This window comes from Adiantum capillus-veneris, chromosome 21 (genome assembly GCF_014529385.1).
Source record: "Adiantum capillus-veneris isolate H3 chromosome 21, ASM1452938v2, whole genome shotgun sequence".
Taxonomy (NCBI): domain Eukaryota; kingdom Viridiplantae; phylum Streptophyta; class Polypodiopsida; order Polypodiales; family Pteridaceae; genus Adiantum; species Adiantum capillus-veneris.
In genome coordinates this window covers 130,660,574-130,678,172 of record NC_140951.1, presented here as the reverse complement: position 1 = coordinate 130,678,172, position 17,599 = coordinate 130,660,574, and the positions used below count along the sequence as shown (strand labels likewise).

General features: G+C 44.7%; 2 protein-coding genes and 1 pseudogene across 6 annotated transcripts in view; 2 read left to right on the top strand and 1 right to left on the bottom strand.

The window, feature by feature from the left end:
• The first annotated feature begins 1,010 nt into the window (after positions 1–1,010).
• Positions 1,011–17,599, top strand: part of LOC147431732 (uncharacterized) — a 17,940-nt gene continuing 1,351 nt past the window's right edge. The window contains exons 1-2 of one of the 3 annotated variants that reach the window (XM_086494235.1): positions 1,011–1,150; positions 17,482–17,599. The exon at positions 17,482–17,599 is cut by the window's right edge and continues 412 nt beyond it. The gene's annotated coding sequence lies outside the window, so the exon portion shown is untranslated. The remainder of the gene's footprint in view (positions 1,151–17,481) is intronic. The other 2 variants (XM_086494236.1, XM_086494237.1) reach the window with 2 other exon arrangements.
• On the top strand, positions 8,895–17,467 carry LOC147431733 (uncharacterized). Of its 3 annotated transcripts, XR_015185721.1 has the most exons (3): positions 9,487–16,337; positions 16,418–16,780; positions 16,862–17,467. XR_015185721.1 is itself a non-coding variant. In XM_086494234.1 (2 exons), exons 1-2 carry the CDS (start codon positions 16,664–16,666, stop codon positions 17,168–17,170), a joined length of 426 nt encoding a protein of 141 aa, XP_086350360.1. In that variant the 5' UTR covers positions 9,487–16,663; the 3' UTR covers positions 17,171–17,467. The 3 variants fall into 3 exon arrangements, 1 of the variants encoding a protein (XP_086350360.1); XR_015185720.1 differs by having other exon boundaries at positions 8,895–16,780; XM_086494234.1 differs by having other exon boundaries at positions 9,487–16,780.
• On the bottom strand, positions 8,897–9,489 carry LOC147431734 (uncharacterized; annotated as a pseudogene).

The following is a 17,599-nucleotide window of genomic DNA, read 5'->3' as shown; positions in this document are numbered from 1 at the left end:
AAAAAAGAGGGGCATGTAACTAGGCATAATATTATGTGAGTTGATTTGACTAGGTAGTATCTTATGTAGGCCATTGTAACTATAGGGTGTCTACACACTTCAAAGTGCATCCACTATATTGCAAGATCATGTCTATAGAGTTGTTGTGAATAGATAGCTTTTCTTTCTCTTGATGCTTCTCGCTTTCACCTTCGTCTCTACTACAGGAGCCCTGGTATGTTGTATCATCAACAAGAGTACTATGAGGAGGAGGAGGAAGAAGACTCTGAGTGGGAGGCGACAAGTGAGTATTGTGACCATAGGGTGTCTACACACTTCAAAGTGCATACGCCATATTGCAAGATCATGTCTATCAAACAACAACGTGTAAGCAATGGGCATTGTCTCAGGTGTACACAACCAATCTGCTCAAATTGTCATCTTCTTAATGATGCTCACTACTAGCACCATGTTTTTGAGAACCAATCATTGCACGGTGCCCAAACTTTCATTATTATTTTTCAATGTCCCCCCCCCCCCCTCGTCCATAAAGCACACGGGGCCAACTCGAGGGATCGACGGCAGGGGCGAGATCCACTGTCGATTAAAGCTCCAGGAAAACAAAAATTTAGGGTTCCCAACCGACCGTCGCGCCTTGAACCCAAGACCTCCCCCACCACACTCCGCAGCTCTATCCATTCCACCTATCGCGCATCACTGCAGGTAATGCGACTGCAGGTATACATAAATCCTGCCCCCCCCTCTGCGGAGATCCGGCGGCCCAAATCCCGCACCCCTGCCGTGAACACGCCCTTGTCGCCGTCGATCCCCGTGTCAAATATAAACGAGCCCCCCCCCCCCCCCCCCCCCAAAAAAAAAAAAAAACCGGCGCATGCCGTTTTTTGTCAAAATTGGTGTGGCAGTGTGTAAAGGCCATTTATTATATGTGGGCTGTTGTGACTAGTTGGCGACTACCTACTAGTTGGTGACTAGTAGGTACTAGTTTGCCATGGCGCTGTTTACTACCTGGGGAGGCTGCTACAAAAATGGGCACACTATTGCGAAGGCCCTCAAAAGAAGAATGTGGAACACACAGAGGCAATAACCCTAACTCGGGAAACCAAGATCTGCAGAAGCCGCCAAGAACATCTGGTAGGCCATTTTTACCAAGGTGAGTTTGTGAATTTCTTTGGCAAATCTGTGTGCTCGCTCCACAGTACTCAAAGAAGTTTTGGGTTTTAGAGCTTTGTGCCTCTTCCTGATTGCTTAGCTCATTGAACTTCTTGTATGGCATGACAAGAAGCTGAAACACCAGCGTTACCAGCGACCCCCCTGTATTGCTCATTTTCCTACATTCTGCTTGTTGGGGCGTCTGTAAGTAGCTCAGTTTTAGTAGTTTTAGTCCGTTATGGTTTCTCATCCAAAATCATGCACACACGTACATTAAGTTTGAAGTAATTCTATCTTCGTTAAGCTAGATTAACACCTCCTCCATGGCTTTTTAACTCATGAGCTAGAAGTAATTCTATCTTGATTAAGTTTCCACAGCTTAGGTGAAGTGTGTTACCCTCAATAGTTATGAGCCTTTGGAGACGCTAACAAGGTCTTCCACAGATCCATTAAGTGACAGAATATCCCACTGCACAACACACGAAAGTTATCAAAACACACAAGCCCTAAGCTTATGATATACAAAAAAAAGAAGAAAACTATATTCAGTAAGAGGTTATCAAAAGCAGAAATGCAGTATGAAAACATGTCTTAAGGTTGTATGACCCTTTTGAAGACGCCACAGGTTGCTAGATATGTTAAAGAGGGTTCTTCAGTGAATATGGTCTTTGAACATGCATTCTTATACGGCTACCATCATAAACCACCACAATATCCACTCTTGAAACACCATTTTACTTACCTCTTTGCCTCTATTAGGGTTGGACAGAAACTCAAACATGACATGCGGTAGAACATGCAGCCAGAAGGATGACGCGGCACTGAGGATCATGCTGAAAGTGTTATAGGGGTTCATAAGAGGAGCACTTTCTCTCATCATTACTCTTTCCGCACTTTTGCCTTTGAAATCTCCTATCAGAGTAACCCACCCCAATGAGGAGCTCACATTGCAGCAGAGTTGCTTTGTCATGCTCTGCCCCAACTTCAGGAGTGCTACTTTGCCTGCTTCTTCACTTCCAAGCCCTGCACTCATATAAACACATTGTAAGCTGGGTTCCACACATCACACACATTATGTGCACATACCATGCAGCTGGCTGAATTGCTGCACCTCCTATTGAACCTCTTAGTGCTTCTCACCGCTGCTTCACAAGCTGTTGGCTATAAGAATAGCATGCCATGCACACCGCCTCTTCATTGAGCACAGAAAGCTATAGCGCTCATCACCAATGGCCTATAAGGATGCTGAGGAATGCTATTATCAAATTCAAAGTGTTCCATCCAAGTTATCTGATAAAACATTGTTAGACATTTTTTGCTTGGAATGCTGCAAGGGACCAATCCGTCTAGGAAACCGATGAAGGTATTCATCAAAGTTCCATACCGATGAAGGCTCACTGTTGCATGTCATTGTGATTAACTCTTCCAATGCAACTAGGGCAAGCTCAACTATCATGTCCTTTTCAATTACTGTCAGTTCGTCGGAAGTTACAGGTAGTAGCTGCTTTTGTGCACTGTGGCTTCTGCTTTTCTGAAATACTCCAAGGCTTCCTGTCCCCACTTTTCCGTCCCCACTTGCCTTCCCGACCTCTTTTTTACGCCAAAAATCCATTTGAGCCCCGTCCCCCGTCCTGGAATGCGTCCCTTGTGACTATGCTCCAAGGTTACCACCAAATTGTATTTCATAATCACCGCCTACTGACGTCAATGTATGGAGATTTGGTTAAGTAATACTACCAGCAGCTGCCGGCTTGTCTGAAAGAAGCTTGCTGCCAAGGCTATAGTATCTCTCCATCTGCATTAAAGAGCTGCACATTATATGTAACCCTACATGGAGCTGTGAAGACTCAATGTTGCAACCACCACAGTAAGGACACATTGCATTCCCCATGGCAAATTGAAGATGAGGTTCTCTGCTCTCAGACGATCATTTTCATCTTTCATGAGAGTACAAGGTACGGCGTGAGGATGCGTGAAGTGTATTTTTCCCACACTCACCCGGGCTGATTAGAACTTGACATCCTCGTCGAGTCAGAACGTGAGGCTCCTAGGCTTGAAACTAACTAAGCGTGTCCTTAAGGCGAAATCAGTCGCTGATAAAGTGAACTCGGATAGGGGCAAAAGTAAACACGGACCCAAAACGTAAACATGGACAAAAAAAGAAAACAAAGACAAATTGGACGGCGTCTGAGTTTTGCGGGAAATGTGCTTCACTTCAACGCCGTAGATCCCACCGCTTATACTTCATTCAATGTCCCGTATTAGATAATGAAATCCATGCCCCAAGGTAGTGATGGTGTAGGAAAAGGTCCTTTATTGACCATTCCTCGTAATTATTGCAGCCACCTGGCGACCCGCGGAGGCGGGGAGCTAGTGGTGGGAGCAATAATTACGGAGGGAAAGGACACTAGCAGTCCTTTCCCTACACTGTCAAAGTCCAGGGGAGGGGGGCTGCACATCCTGGCCCTCCATTCAGTGGCAATTAAATCACGTAATATTTGCATACAGCTGTTCGATGATTGACACATCAGCAGAGGGAATAAACTTTATTCTAAGCCAATGATTGGCGACGGCGCGTCACTTTCATTGCGCAGAATTTGCTTGCACGTCGCTTTCGCCGCGCGGAATTTGCCCCCATCACTTTCGCTGTGCAGAATCTGCTCCCAGTCGCTTTCATGCTCGCTACTTGGCCCCCCTCGCCCTGGACATTTGACGGCCGGGAAAGGACTGCTAGTGTCCTTTCCCATGAATAATGGCTCCCAGCACTGGCTCCCGGCTCCCCGCCAGTCGCCAGCTGGTCGCCATTATTCATGGGAAAGGACACTAGCAGTCCTTTCCCTACACCGTCAAAGTCCAGGGGAGGGGGGCTGCGCATCCTGGCCCTCCATTCAGTGGCAATTAAATCACGTAATATTTGCATACAGCTGTTCGATGATTGACACATCAGCAGAGGGAATAAACTTTATTCTAAGCCAATGATTGGCGATGGCGCGTCACTTTCATTGCGCAGAATTTGCTTGCACGTCGCTTTCGCCGCGCGGAATTTGCCCCCATCACTTTCGCTGTGCAGAATCTGCTCCCAGTCGCTTTCATGCTCGCTACTTGGCCCCCCTCGCCCTGGACATTTGACGGCCGGGAAAGGACTGCTAGTGTCCTTTCCCATGAATAATGGCTCCCAGCACTGGCTCCCGGCTCCCCGCCAGTCGCCAGCTGGTCGCCATTATTCATGGGAAAGGACACTAGCAGTCCTTTCCCTACACTGTCAAAGTCCAGGGGAGGGGGGCTGCGCATCCTGGCCCTCCATTCAGTGGCAATTAAATCACGTAATATTTGCATACAGCTGTTCGATGATTGACACATCAGCAGAGGGAATAAACTTTATTCTAAGCCAATGATTGGCGACGGCGCGTCACTTTCATTGCGCAGAATTTGCTTGCACGTCGCTTTCGCCGCGCAGAATTTGCCCCCATCACTTTCGCTGTGCAGAATCTGCTCCCAGTCGCTTTCATGCTCGCTACTTGGCCCCCCTCGCCCTGGACATTTGACGGCCGGGAAAGGACTGCTAGTGTCCTTTCCCATGAATAATGGCTCCCAGCATTGGCTCCCGGCTCCCTGCCAGTCGCCAGCTGGTCGCCATTATTCATGGGAAAGGACACTAGCAGTCCTTTCCCTACACCGTCAAAGTCCAGGGGAGGGGGGCTGCGCATCAGGGGAGGGGGGCTGCGCATCTTGGCCCTCCATTCAGTGGCAATTAAATCACGTAATATTTGCATACAGCTGTTCGATGATTGACACATCAGCAGAGGGAATAAACTTTATTCTAAGCCAATGATTGGCGACGGCGCGTCACTTTCATTGCGCAGAATTTGCTTGCACGTCGCTTTCGCCGCGCGGAATTTGCCCCCATCACTTTCGCTGTGCAGAATCTGCTCCCAGTCGCTTTCATGCTCGCTACTTGGCCCCCCTCGCCCTGGACATTTGACGGCTGGGAAAGGACTGCTAGTGTCCTTTCCCATGAATAATGGCTCCCAGCACTGGCTCCCGGCTCCCCGCCAGTCGCCAGCTGGTCGCCATAATGCATGGGAAAGGACACTAGCGGTCCTTTCCCTACACCGTCAAGGTCCAGGGGCGAGGGGCCAAACTGTGCTGCTGAGCTCTCTGAAACTCAATCCGCTGCATACAGTACAGTACACAGTCCGCTGCGGTCCTGACAGGCGCTGACGTGTTCTTCAATCATTGGCAATGATTGCCATGCAAATTATCACTGCTGATGTGGCAGAAATCTGAGAGGTCTCTGCAGAAATTTCGGCTGGTAATGGACACTAGATGAGTGGCTAAGATCAAGCCCACAGGTTGGGCATGTGCGCACGCATTCCAGTGTTTCTTCCTTCATCTTATGCCAGAAGTAGTGTTTTGCTAGGGATTGATAAGATCGCTTTTGACCTTCATGCCAGCCAATTTGAAGTCGTAAGACTCCCAGAGTAATTCTTTCTTGAGTTCGATGACGTCTGGAATGTAGATCCTATTCTGCGCGTATACTATGCCATCCTTGACTTCATACATTCCATGCAGGGCTGTTCCTTGATGCTCTGAAGAATGCTTTGCACCTCTGAATCCATTCGTTGCTCATACTTGACGCAGCTCAAGGTCTGGCTTGATAACGTGGAGATTGCTCGAACCCGGGGCATCCTCATTAATTCATTTGGTATCACATTATTCTTAACTAGCTTGTGAATTATGTCAATGTTGAATTCTGCAAGAAGTCTTGGCAGCAGGCCTATTTGCCAGTGAGCTTTAATTGGGTTGAGTTTGAAAGAACCTCAAGGAGATATTTGTCCACAAATACCTTGTTGTGTTTGTCCTGTACATAGTGTCTCCGTTTGCGCAAGCAAGGTATCATTGCCATCATCTCCTTTTCATGTGTTGACCATGTCAACTCCAGGTCGCTAAATTTGTGTGATTTGTAAGCTACAGGTTGCCCATCCTGCATCAGGACCCTGCCTATGGCCCCATCAGATGCATTAGAAGGGTTAGTCAAATCCTGGGATCTGAAGTACTAGTGCCGCACACATGACCACCTTCAATCTATGGAAGCTTGTCCCTGATTTTCACCCCAACTGAATGCTCGTTTTCCTTTGCTGCAATTTTGCTAGAGTCTTGGATGAATTGGCTCCAAAACTGACAAAATCCCACAAATTCGCTAACTTCCCTCACATTCCTCGGTTGGACGACCCATCATTTCACCGCCTGTATTTTGCTTGGATCCAGCATGATCCCACAGAAGTGAGGATGAATCTAAGGAAATCAATCTTTTGAACAAAGAACTCACACTTCTCGGGTTTGGCAAATATCTGCCTCTTCCACAGTGGTTGGAGCACTGCCTCCACTTGCGGCTCGTGCTCTTCCAAGTCTACCGTACATGAGTAGATAATCGATGTAAATGATGAGGAGTTCTGCATCTAGCATGTCACGGAATCCATTGTTCAGATCGTGCTTGGGGCACCTGTGAGGCCAAAACTCATCACGATCCACTCGAAGCTCGCTACCATACCTTGTACGAAATGTTTCCTTTTCAATTTCATATGGATGAACTCTGATCTCATGTTAGCCTGAGCGAAGATCAATACATGTGAAGTACTTGGCTTTACTCAACCTCCTCAATGATGGGAACAGGGTACGTGCTCTTGATGGTGAACTTGTTGAGTGCCCTGTAATCCACATAGTCTCATGGAGCCATCTTTCTTCTTCACAAATGAAGCCTTTTTCTTCCAAATCTTGAAGTTGCCTCTTTCTTACCTTGAGTTCACTATCGTTTATTCGATATGGTGCTTTCACAGGTGGGGTGTTCCTTGGAAACACGTCGATCTTGTGTTGTACCCCCCCCTTACAAGTGGAAGACATGCGGCAAGTACTTCGTCATGACATCTACGTATCTCTTCCTCCCTCCCTCCCTTGGTCATGGGGAGCCTCTTCTCTCTTGCTCCATTCCCTGTTCACTCAACTTCGTGGAGTTGAGTAGCATGAATGCAACTCGACGAGGCCGGAATCGATTCCTTTTGTGGGCATTGAGACCACCAATGTGCATTAGGGGTTGCGTGTGTATATTTAACACAAAATAGTTTTACACTGTCCATCAAGGTCGGTGGTCGGGGGGCTGAGTATCTTAGCCGTCCATCCCCACTCCATTGCATGCACGACAAGCCTCCACATCAGCCCTCAGAATGGTTGATGGCGACCTCTGAATCAGCAGAGGACCTCCACGCAGCCTGCAATCACAGTACAGTGCAGTGATCAGCTAAACCCGTGCACATGCCTCATCTGCGAGTCGTCTACTCTTAGTGGACTTGGAATATTTTATTGCATTCCCCCGTCCCCTCAGCTCTAAAGGGCACGGGGCATTAAAGGAAGCTCAAGAGGTGGGATCTACGGCTGAGAAGCCCGGGCACAAAAGCAGAGGCGCGGAGGGCCGTAGGATGCCCAGGAGTAAACTAGGATGCCGAAAAGTAGACTTGGACATGGGCACACCCTGTCGATGTTTATTTATCATGCATTTGTTGCCCACTGTGGTCAACGTGTGCGCATAGGGGGGTTGGATAAGTCATGCGCCTTGCCCGGCACCCACCAGGGTTCAAACCCGCGTGCAACACCCCACGCCTCATTTTTTTGAGCCCTCAAATCTCCTTGAGATTCGTGCCCGGGCTTCTCAGCCGTCGATCCCACCTCTTGAGCTTCATTTAATGCCTGCGCCCTTTAGTGCTGAGGCCCCCGTCCCCCCGACACTTGATGGTCGGAAATGGTCAATGACGGACAATTCCCAGGACTATATGACACGGGCATGGGGGTGAGAGCATCGAGCGTCGTAGATCTTGTTGGCAAAGCAAAAAATAATCTTGGGTACAAAAAGTCGAGATTACTTTTGGTCACATTTGGTATAAGAGTAATCTTGGGTCCATACCATCACAAAAAACACGCGAGTGCTTGTAGATAGGACATGGGAGTCGTAAAGGTGAGGTCAAGGGTTCGAGAGTCGGCCGCAAAGTAATCTCGGGTACTCGAGATTACATTTTTTAAGTAATCTCGGGTACCATCTCGGGTACCGAGATTACTTTGCCGCGCTCGAGATTACTTTGCCATGATCTACAGCTCTCCTTCATCCCACCGTAGATCCCACCCCCTCAATGCCTGTGTTAGATAGTCCCCATGATTCCCTACCCCATATTGGTCTTGGTACTCTGGAATGAGTACAAAAATGTTTTCACGTTGTCCATGTTGGCCTTGGTCCCCAAAGGCATAATGAGAACACATAATGTTGACCTAGCTAGGAAAATACATTTTTCCTAACCGGTGAAACTAAGGGCAAACTTGAAATTCTAGGTCAAAATTTGAAGCTTTTGCCGATAATTGTACTAAAACTTGTGTAAATTTCCCGGTTTTCTTAAAGGCAAGCTCAAAATCTAACCGGGACTTTATAATCTCAACTGGTTAAAATACACTGGACCCTGATTGTTTTATAACACTGATGTTGACATTGGCCTTCGAACCTCAAAGGTATACTACATCATTTCTTGCATAACCGATGGGGACCCCTTGACTTGTCCATGACCTTCTTGCTCAGCAAAGGGGATACATCTATCTTTTTGCTTGTTTGCCTTGCCAACCAAAATCTACTGAATGGTTCTACAATGATCCCAACACAATTTGTTTCAAATGGAATAGGTCAAATTGGATCCTTTGTGTAACCTTGGATCTAGCTCTCCCACAATACGTATAACAATTCATTCCCATACGCAACTTCCCCCCAAATGGAGGGATTCTCCATTTTGAGGCTTTTGGCTGCACAAATAAATCGGGTTTATTGTGAGCACTCGATAAGTGTACTTTCCTTCTCGGACCAATCACATCAAGCAATGATGTAGTAGGAACTTGAATGAGGAGAGCTATTTGCTCAACTAAAACTCTTGTGAACCATCCTGCAATACTCTCAGGCAGACATGACAAAGCACCATATAGGAGACAACTCTACCTTCTAATCCAGAAACCAAAAGGCTATTCTTCAATGAATTTTTGGAGTTTTATGTCAACCCTTGAAGGTAAGAAATGGGACATCGGAATGGATAAGAAAGGATCCTACAATCTGATAGCACATTTGAATCCTTTGTTCAATTCATTAAAGAAAGGACAACTATTTTTGCTACTAATAACTTGAACTTCAAGGCTTATTAAGACTTTTAATCCAGATAAGTCCACATGCTGGTCATAGAACTTACAGAGGAAAAAAACATTGCCAATTGAAATGCCAATCTTATTAAGACTTTTAATCCAGATAAGTCCACATGCTGGTCATAGAACTTACAGAGGAAAAAAACATTTCCAATTGAAAAACATCTTATTACATGTTTCAAGATCTTTCATGTATCCATTAAGGACTTCTTTGTCAAAGTCTTTATAAAAGTTCACACATATCCGCATTTCAGATCAGCAAAGAACGTAATTCTCCCACCATTATGAAATTTTAGTTTCATAATCATCAAAATCTACGAACTCAACTACCATAATAAAGTTTCAAGTTTATGACTAGGATAATCTGCATACTGACAAGAGAAGATTAAGCTGAGATAAGATTTTAAATGAGGTATATATACCTTGAGTTCCTAACAGTATTTAGACAAGCTGCAAACAACCCCCTCTGTAAATATTGTAATGCGCTAAAGGATATCATCTTCAAGAAACCTCCCCACAAAGATGAGACATTGATTGTGTTGAAAGATGTTCTCTTTGACTGGTATCTTTTGCTTTACCACATCAATGGTATCTAGAAAATGCACTTTCAGCTTAATGACTTTGCCCATTGGCATCCTGATAAAAATATTCATGTTGCTTCTTGAAACAAATTAATTACACTCTTATCGAAAAAGAAATCTTGAAATGTTGTTTATTGACAAAGAACCGATTGTTTCATACAAGGACAAAGCATGTGGATGTGTAGCGTCATTTCATTCACTACGTGTTGGAGGACAGGAAGATACAACTTTTCAATGTAAACAACATTTCTAGATTGCTCTTTTGATAAGAGTGTAATCAATTTGTTTTAGAGAGCAGTATAACAATTTTTGTCAGGTTGCCAATGAGCAAGGTCACTAGGCTGAATGTGTATGTTCTAGATACCATTGATGTGGTAAAGCAAAAGATATAGTTGAAAAAGAATATCTTCCAACACAACTAATGTATCATCTTTGTGGGAGATTGCTTGAGGATTGCTTTACTCTAGTGCATACAATATTTACAAAGGGTGTTGTCTTGAGCTTGTCCAAATACTATCAAGAACTTAAGGTATATTTATCTCATCTAAATCGTATGTTAGCTTAATCTTATCAGTATGATGATTGTCTTGGTCATAAACCTGAAACTTTATTATGGTGGTTGAGTTTGTAGGTTTTGATGATCATGAAATCAAAATTTCACTATGATGAAAAAAAGACGCTCTTTGTTGGTATTAAATCCAGACACACATGTACTTTTATAAAGACTTTGATAAAGAAATCTTTAATGGATACATGAAAGGTATGATACAACCTCGGAACATGTAATAAGATAAGTGTACTTGTTTTAAAGTCGTAAAAATTGACATTGACATGCATTGAGTTGACAATGTTTTTTCCTCTGTAGGTTGTATGACCAATATGTGGCTTTGTTTGGATCAAAAGCAAACGACATAGGACCCTTTGTCATCTATCCCGATGTCTCATATCTTACGCTCGAGGGCTGGCATAGAATCCAAGAAAGTCATTGGAGAATAGCCTTTTTGTAAGACGAAGGGAAACCTAGAGGGTCACAGACCTAAGTCAAGGGCCTAGACGGAGTGGAATGTAGACTGGGGATCCAAACGAACAAAGACTATGAGTCTTATATTGTTCTATTTATAGGGTGGTAGGGAAGATGATCTCCCAAGCAGTCTCCTGGGTTCTTAGCTCATGCATTTTTGGGGGGGGATGAGGGCCATGTACAGGAGCTCTTGCTAGGCGGGAAAAGAGCCATGAGCCATTCTTGGCATGTGCATGGCCACTGAGGTCAAAGAGGGATCCAGGCTCATTCTCTGCCAGTTGATACGAGGGCGGGCTCGTTGGGAGCCCAGAGTTGAGGGGTCTACAACCCGTTACAAGCAAAAGGGCAAAGAGCGAAGCATCACGCTCTCTCTCTCTCTCTCTCTCTCTCTCTCTCTCTCTCTCACACACACACACACACACACACACACACACAAAATCTCTCCTTGCGACATTGTGCAACAAGCAGCCATCGCCCCTGATTTGGCATTATTTAAAAGGTAGGGTTAAGAAAAAAAACTTAAAAGAGGGTGTCCACGGCAGCCCCACCCCCCCCTTCCATCCTCCTATCTCTTGCCTTGGCGACGAAGCAAAGGTAGGCACACAGGGCCTAAGAATTCAAGGCCATGGGCCGAGCAGGCTGAAGATGAATCAGGTGTCAAAGAAATTGCAAAAGTTCTAGCAATTTTGAATCAAGTTCTACACACACAAAGATCGTCTACTTATCAATTTTCAACATAATCTAGAGACACTACAAGAGGCTCTTCATATTAACGACGCTCACACAGCGACGCTCAAATTTTTTTTTTCCCGGCGTCGCTATGAGCGTTGCTATAAGCGTCAAAGAAATTTGCGACGCTTATAGCGACGCCGGCTGGGGTAAAAAAATAACCGAGCGCGCCCAAAAACTCAGATCTCAGATCTGAGTTTTTCGGCGCCCTCAAGCAAGGAGCAGGTAACGCTCTCCCTCACTCTCTCTCTCTCTCTCTCTCTCTCTCTCTCTCTCTCTCTTTTTCTTCTCCACACACACACACACACACACACGAGGAGAGGAAGGAGAGCCAGGTATGCTCCTTCCCTCTCCTCATTCTCATGTTCCCTTCCCCTCTTTCTCTCTCCCTCTCTCTCTCTCTCACACACACACATACACACACACATAGTGTTTTTGAGAGAGAGAGAGAGAGAGAGAGAGAGAGAGAGAGAGTACAAACAAAAACAAAAACGCACACACACATACATAAACAAAGAATGCACACACACGTTGAGAGAGAAAAAGAGAGAGAGAGCATGCATAAACAAAAAACGCACGCATTGAGAGAGAAAAAGAGAGAGAGAACATGCATAAACAAAAAACGCACGCATTGAGAGAGGAAAAGAGAGAGAAAACATGCATACGATCCAAAAACACGCACACACATTGAGAGAGAAAGAGAGAGGAACTAATTTAACGTCGTAGAAAACTAATTAAAATTAAAAGACCTAAAGATCTAGCCGACGAGGAGTTGAACTCAAGACCTATTATTCAAGAGGGAAATGGCATAATCAATCTATCATACTTGGCATGGGTGATAGAAAGGTTATACCATTTATCTCTTTTTATTGGCACACACATCCACACACGCGCACACACACAAGAAGAAGAGAGTTATAACGTCGTAGGAAACTATCTTAAAAGACGTTAAAGATTAGGTTATATGTAGACTTACATTAAATTAAATTTTGGTTTATTTTTAACTAGATTTACGTTTATTTAAGCTAGATTTAGATTTACGTTATATTAGATTAGATTTAGGTCTCCATAGACTGCGATGCCTGCATGAAGCGGGTGAAGAAAGCCCTCAATGGAATATAGGGTATTGCTGCCTTCACTCATGGTGGGCTCCGTTGATCCAAAAGTACTGGTGAAATGTCTTTAGAAGATAGGGAAGAAGGTGGATCTTCAGGGCGGCAAGAGTCACTACATCCCCGACACAATGACCATCTAGACAACCTCTAGTCATTAGACTTACGTTAAATTAGATTTAGCTTTATTTTTAGTTAGATTTACGTTTATTTAGATTTACGCTTATTTACGTTAGATCGAGTCCACGCAAGAATTACTTACGGTTTAGGGTTTAGAGTTAGACGAACAGTGAAAAGATCTACTGTGACTAGATGTTAAGATGAAGTGAAGTGCTACAGCTAGAGAAGAGGCAAAGGGGTTTTGTCCACTACATGCAGTATCATGTAGACGTGGGTGTGTAGATTTCTTGTACCCACAAATATAGGTATTGACCAATAAAGACGAGATTATAACCCGGTGGTTCTGATCTCCGTGCACCTCTAGACCGAGGTGTGCGGGGATTGGACATGACTAGAGAATGTGAGGTAGAGAGAGAGAGAGAGAGAGAGAGAGAGAGAGAGAGATAAGACGAAGAATGCCAATAGAATATTAAATTTGTTGTCCAGGTTATAAGTTTTTTATCCTCATTATGAGTAGCGACGAGGATGTGGGACCGTCCAACCGAAACACCTATCTCTCAAAGAGGGTCTTATGTCCTTGTAATCAATGCAAGCATGCTGTGCGACGGACAAGACGTGTTTCTTTGCAGCACGTTCGCGAATTTGGCGAGTTCGATCCATCTATTATAGATCGAGTTGTTGCCAATTATAACTCGTCGGACTCTGACGCTGGCCAACAAGCAGCAATTTTGCAACCCAATAGACGTGTTCGCAGGCGCTTTGGTCAAGCAGCATATGTGAGGCGACAAGATGTAGCCTCTGACAGCTCGGGGGATGATCATGCAGAGCACATTCCCAACAAGGCAATGTTTGAGCCCGAGATTGATGAAATGATCGAGACGATCATGGATTCAGAAAGGCTTATCTATGATGATATGAAAAGTGAAGCCGATACGCCATTGTATAATGGAGCACGTATGTCTAGATTGAAAGCACTCTTGGTTCTTCTTAACATGCAGGCAAAGTTTGGATGGAGTGACACTAGCGTCACAACGCTTTTCAGGTGATCTATTACAATTAGTTTACTTTAATAGAACTCTAAATGTATAATGATCTGATAGATTTTTACACGACTGTATCATATTTTTATGTTGTGTAGATTGCTGAAAGAGCACATACTACCAGCTGACAATGTGATGCCAGATTCCCGAGATGAAGCAAGAAAGATTTTGCGAAACTTGGGGATGGATTACAATTCTATCCACGCTTGTCCTAATGACTGCATTCTTTTCAGAGGGGAATACATAGACATGGAGAAGTGTCCGAAATGTGATTCCGAAAGATATCGAGTAGATCTCCACGGGACAAAAATTCCACAAAAGGTTTTGCGACATTTCCCTCTGCTTCCTCGCATCAAGCATTTCTTCGAATGTAAGTCCATGGCCGCCCTAGCATCATGGCATGAGGAGAATAAATCTTCGGATGGTGTGCTACGAATTCCTGCAGATTGCGTAGCGTGGAAACATATAGATGGAACATGGTCGGATTTTGCCAGGGAAGCTCGAAATTTGCGCTTAGGCCTGGCTATGGATGACGTAAATCCATTTGGTCAAAGATCAACATCTTATAGTGTATGGCCCGTTGTCATCGTCAACTACAACATTCCCCCGTGGTTGACTACGAAGAAGGGGCACCTATGGCTAAGCTTGATTGTGCCAGGGCGATATAAAGTGGGGAATATGGATGTGTATCTTCGTCCACTATTGGAAGAGCTACAACAATTGTGGATTGGCATAGAGGTGGTGGATATGAGCCGACACACAGGACGACGGAATGCTTTGATCAGAGGCATTCTAATGTGGACCATGCATGACTATCCCGGGCTAACAGAATGCTCAGGTGATCTATTGACACTCCTCACTCAGACACTGTAAATCATGTTTTTTTCCATAGTTGATCTATTATCATGTGTATACATGCAGGGCTTCAAACAAGCGGATACAGAGCATGTGTCACATGTGGACCTAGACTGAATGCACGTAGGGCACCCTCACTGAAGAAGCAAATCTACGAAGGTCATCAAGCGTATCTTCCAGAGAATCATGTGTTACGCGACGGCTTTTTGGGAAGAGAGCCACCAAGGATGTCTGCACAAGCATGGTTAGAGCAGAAGGAGATGTGCGATGACGGATTTCCTCCAGGGATGAAGAGACTATCTCTATGGTACGAGTTACCATACTGGCCCCGACTCATGATCAATCACTTGCTCGATCCAATGCACATATTCAAGAATGTGGGTAATCTACTATGGGACCATTTGACCGGCAAGAAAGATACTTTGGGAGCCAGAGTTGACCTTAGAAATGTGGATCGTATGGAGCAATATTGGCCGCAAACAGCGTCTGATGGATCGATAAAACTCCCTAAAGCACCATGGATTTTCACAGGAGCCCAAGAACGCAAAGTAAAAGAGACCATTCGATCTTTGCGGACCCCCACTGGCGTAATGCACTCGCTCCGAACGTGTTTTACTAAAGAAGGAAAGCTTACCGGTTTGAAGTCACACGATTGGCATAAAATGTGTCAGGTACGTTCATAGTGGACTTTAATATCATTGCATAAAATGTGGACTTTAATATCATTGCTGCACATACTTTACAGTTTATTTTACCGGTTGCCATTGAGGGATGTTTGTCTCTCGACATCCGTAACACAATCTACAAACTTGCAAAGCTAGTGCAATGGATCTCACAAAAGGAGATCAACGTAGACTCCATACCATTCGCCAAACTAAATGCTGCGGAGCTTGTGTGCATGTTTGAGAAACATTTTCCTACTACAATGCTAACCATTTAGGTGCATCTTCTTGTTCACATAGTTGATGAGGTGGAAATAGCTGGCACAGTTCATTCCAGATGGATGTTCTTCTTAGAGCGTTTCATGAAAACGCTTAAGGGATATGTGCATCAAAAGGCACGTCCGGAGGGTAGCATGGCAGAAGGTTGGTTGGTATTAGAGTCCCTAGTGTACATTGGAGAGTGGCTAGACTGATTTGATAAATCTCGGGACACGCTATGGCGAACCATAGATGATGAGCGCATATCTGGGATTGTCATGTGCAATCTCGATGTTGAGAAGAAGATGACGGAAGATCTAGAGGCTAAAATCAACCGATTTTGCATGCTTCACAATCCAGTGATGCAAAAGTGGATTTCACAATATGAGGATGCAAAGCAAGAGCGACAAAGGGCACGAATCGAGTGGAGACGGGGAAGACGACCACCGGTGCACTATCCAGCGGTTCTGGAGAGCCTACCAACCTTCATGAGCTTAAGATGGTTGCACAACCAATTGAAAAGCGCACAACAATGCGGTGACGAAGTGACTGAAGAAGAGTGGGAGTACTCTCGGGGTTGCGCGACCAAGGTAAGTTTGCAATGTACGACTAGCAAGTGACTTTATTTATAAACGTTTGAACGGCCACTTATAATCTTTGTTCGTTGTAGTATAAGTCATACACAGCAGCATGGTGTAAAGGTCGACATTTTAGGGTGAAACGAATCGACAAAAAGCGTTTTACTCAAGATTGTGGAATCATGGCAAAATTTGAACAGTCTAGTCGACGACGTTCCTCTGATGCAGATCCTGTGGTGGCGGAACTCACTTACTTCGGCACGCTGTAAGAGATTTTGAGGATCGATTACAGAGGATTTTTTGTCGACTTGTTCGACGTGCAATGGTTCAAGATAATCATGGAGGGTCGCAACGCTACTGTGCATAGAGGAGAGTCTGGTTTTCTTGAGGTGGATTCTACTAAGAAATGGACTGACCTAAGAGACACTTTCGTACTACCCGAGCATTGTGAACAAGTAAGTATGTAAATAGTTAACATCCCCCTTTTACAAGTTATGTGCTTGAAAGCTCTCATGTAATTTATGTGGCTCTGGCAGGTAATATTTCATCCTACAAAGTCTACATCAAACTGGTGGTACGTCATAGAGGTAGCCCCTCGTAGTGCAAGGACGTATGAAGGCTACCATGTGCCAATCACAACGACATCAATGGAGGAGATCAGACAAGATGCTCAATCAGAAGCCGCTACGGTGGTGCCAGACGAGCATCAAGATGCTACTACTCTATATGGGGTGAATGCAGAGGAGCTACAAAATGAAACAGAGGATATGTGTTTAAACGGAGAGCTCTATATAGATATAGGAAGTTATGCTGAGTTATGCGAGGATGAGAGAGAGATCTCTTAAAGCCACAAATATTGTATTTGAACAATTTTGCTCCGTGTTGTAAAAGCTCTGGCTCTCTAAGTACCTTCCATGGTGTATAACGCTCTTTTCTACACGCGCTCACATCTTTTGATTGAAAATTCTGAGTTTTCGACTTGCCTCTTCTATCACTCAATTCATTGCGTCATTGTATTTATATGCGTCATTACGTCATTGTATTTAATGGTCTTTGCGTCATTGTCTACTCTATTCATTCAATATTAAGTTTAAATATTCATGTGTTTAATAAAGGTATGGATGATGAGGAGTTTCTTTCTTCTTTGTCACCGCAGCAGAGACAGTGGTACGTGGAGCGTCATCGCTCTGGCGCATCATCGCGCGTTCCTACTCCATCCGCATCTCCCTCTCTTTCGGAGCATTCGGCGCGCTCCGAAGCTTCGGCGTCGACGA

Coding starts and splice junctions, on each gene's coding strand:
- LOC147431733 (XM_086494234.1), top strand. CDS start 16,664: ATGGAGGGTCGCAACGCTACTGTGCATAGAGGAGAGTCTGGTTTTCTT. Junction 16,781..16,861: donor TACCCGAGCATTGTGAACAA/GTAAGTATGTAA, acceptor TGGCTCTGGCAG/GTAATATTTCATCCTACAAA.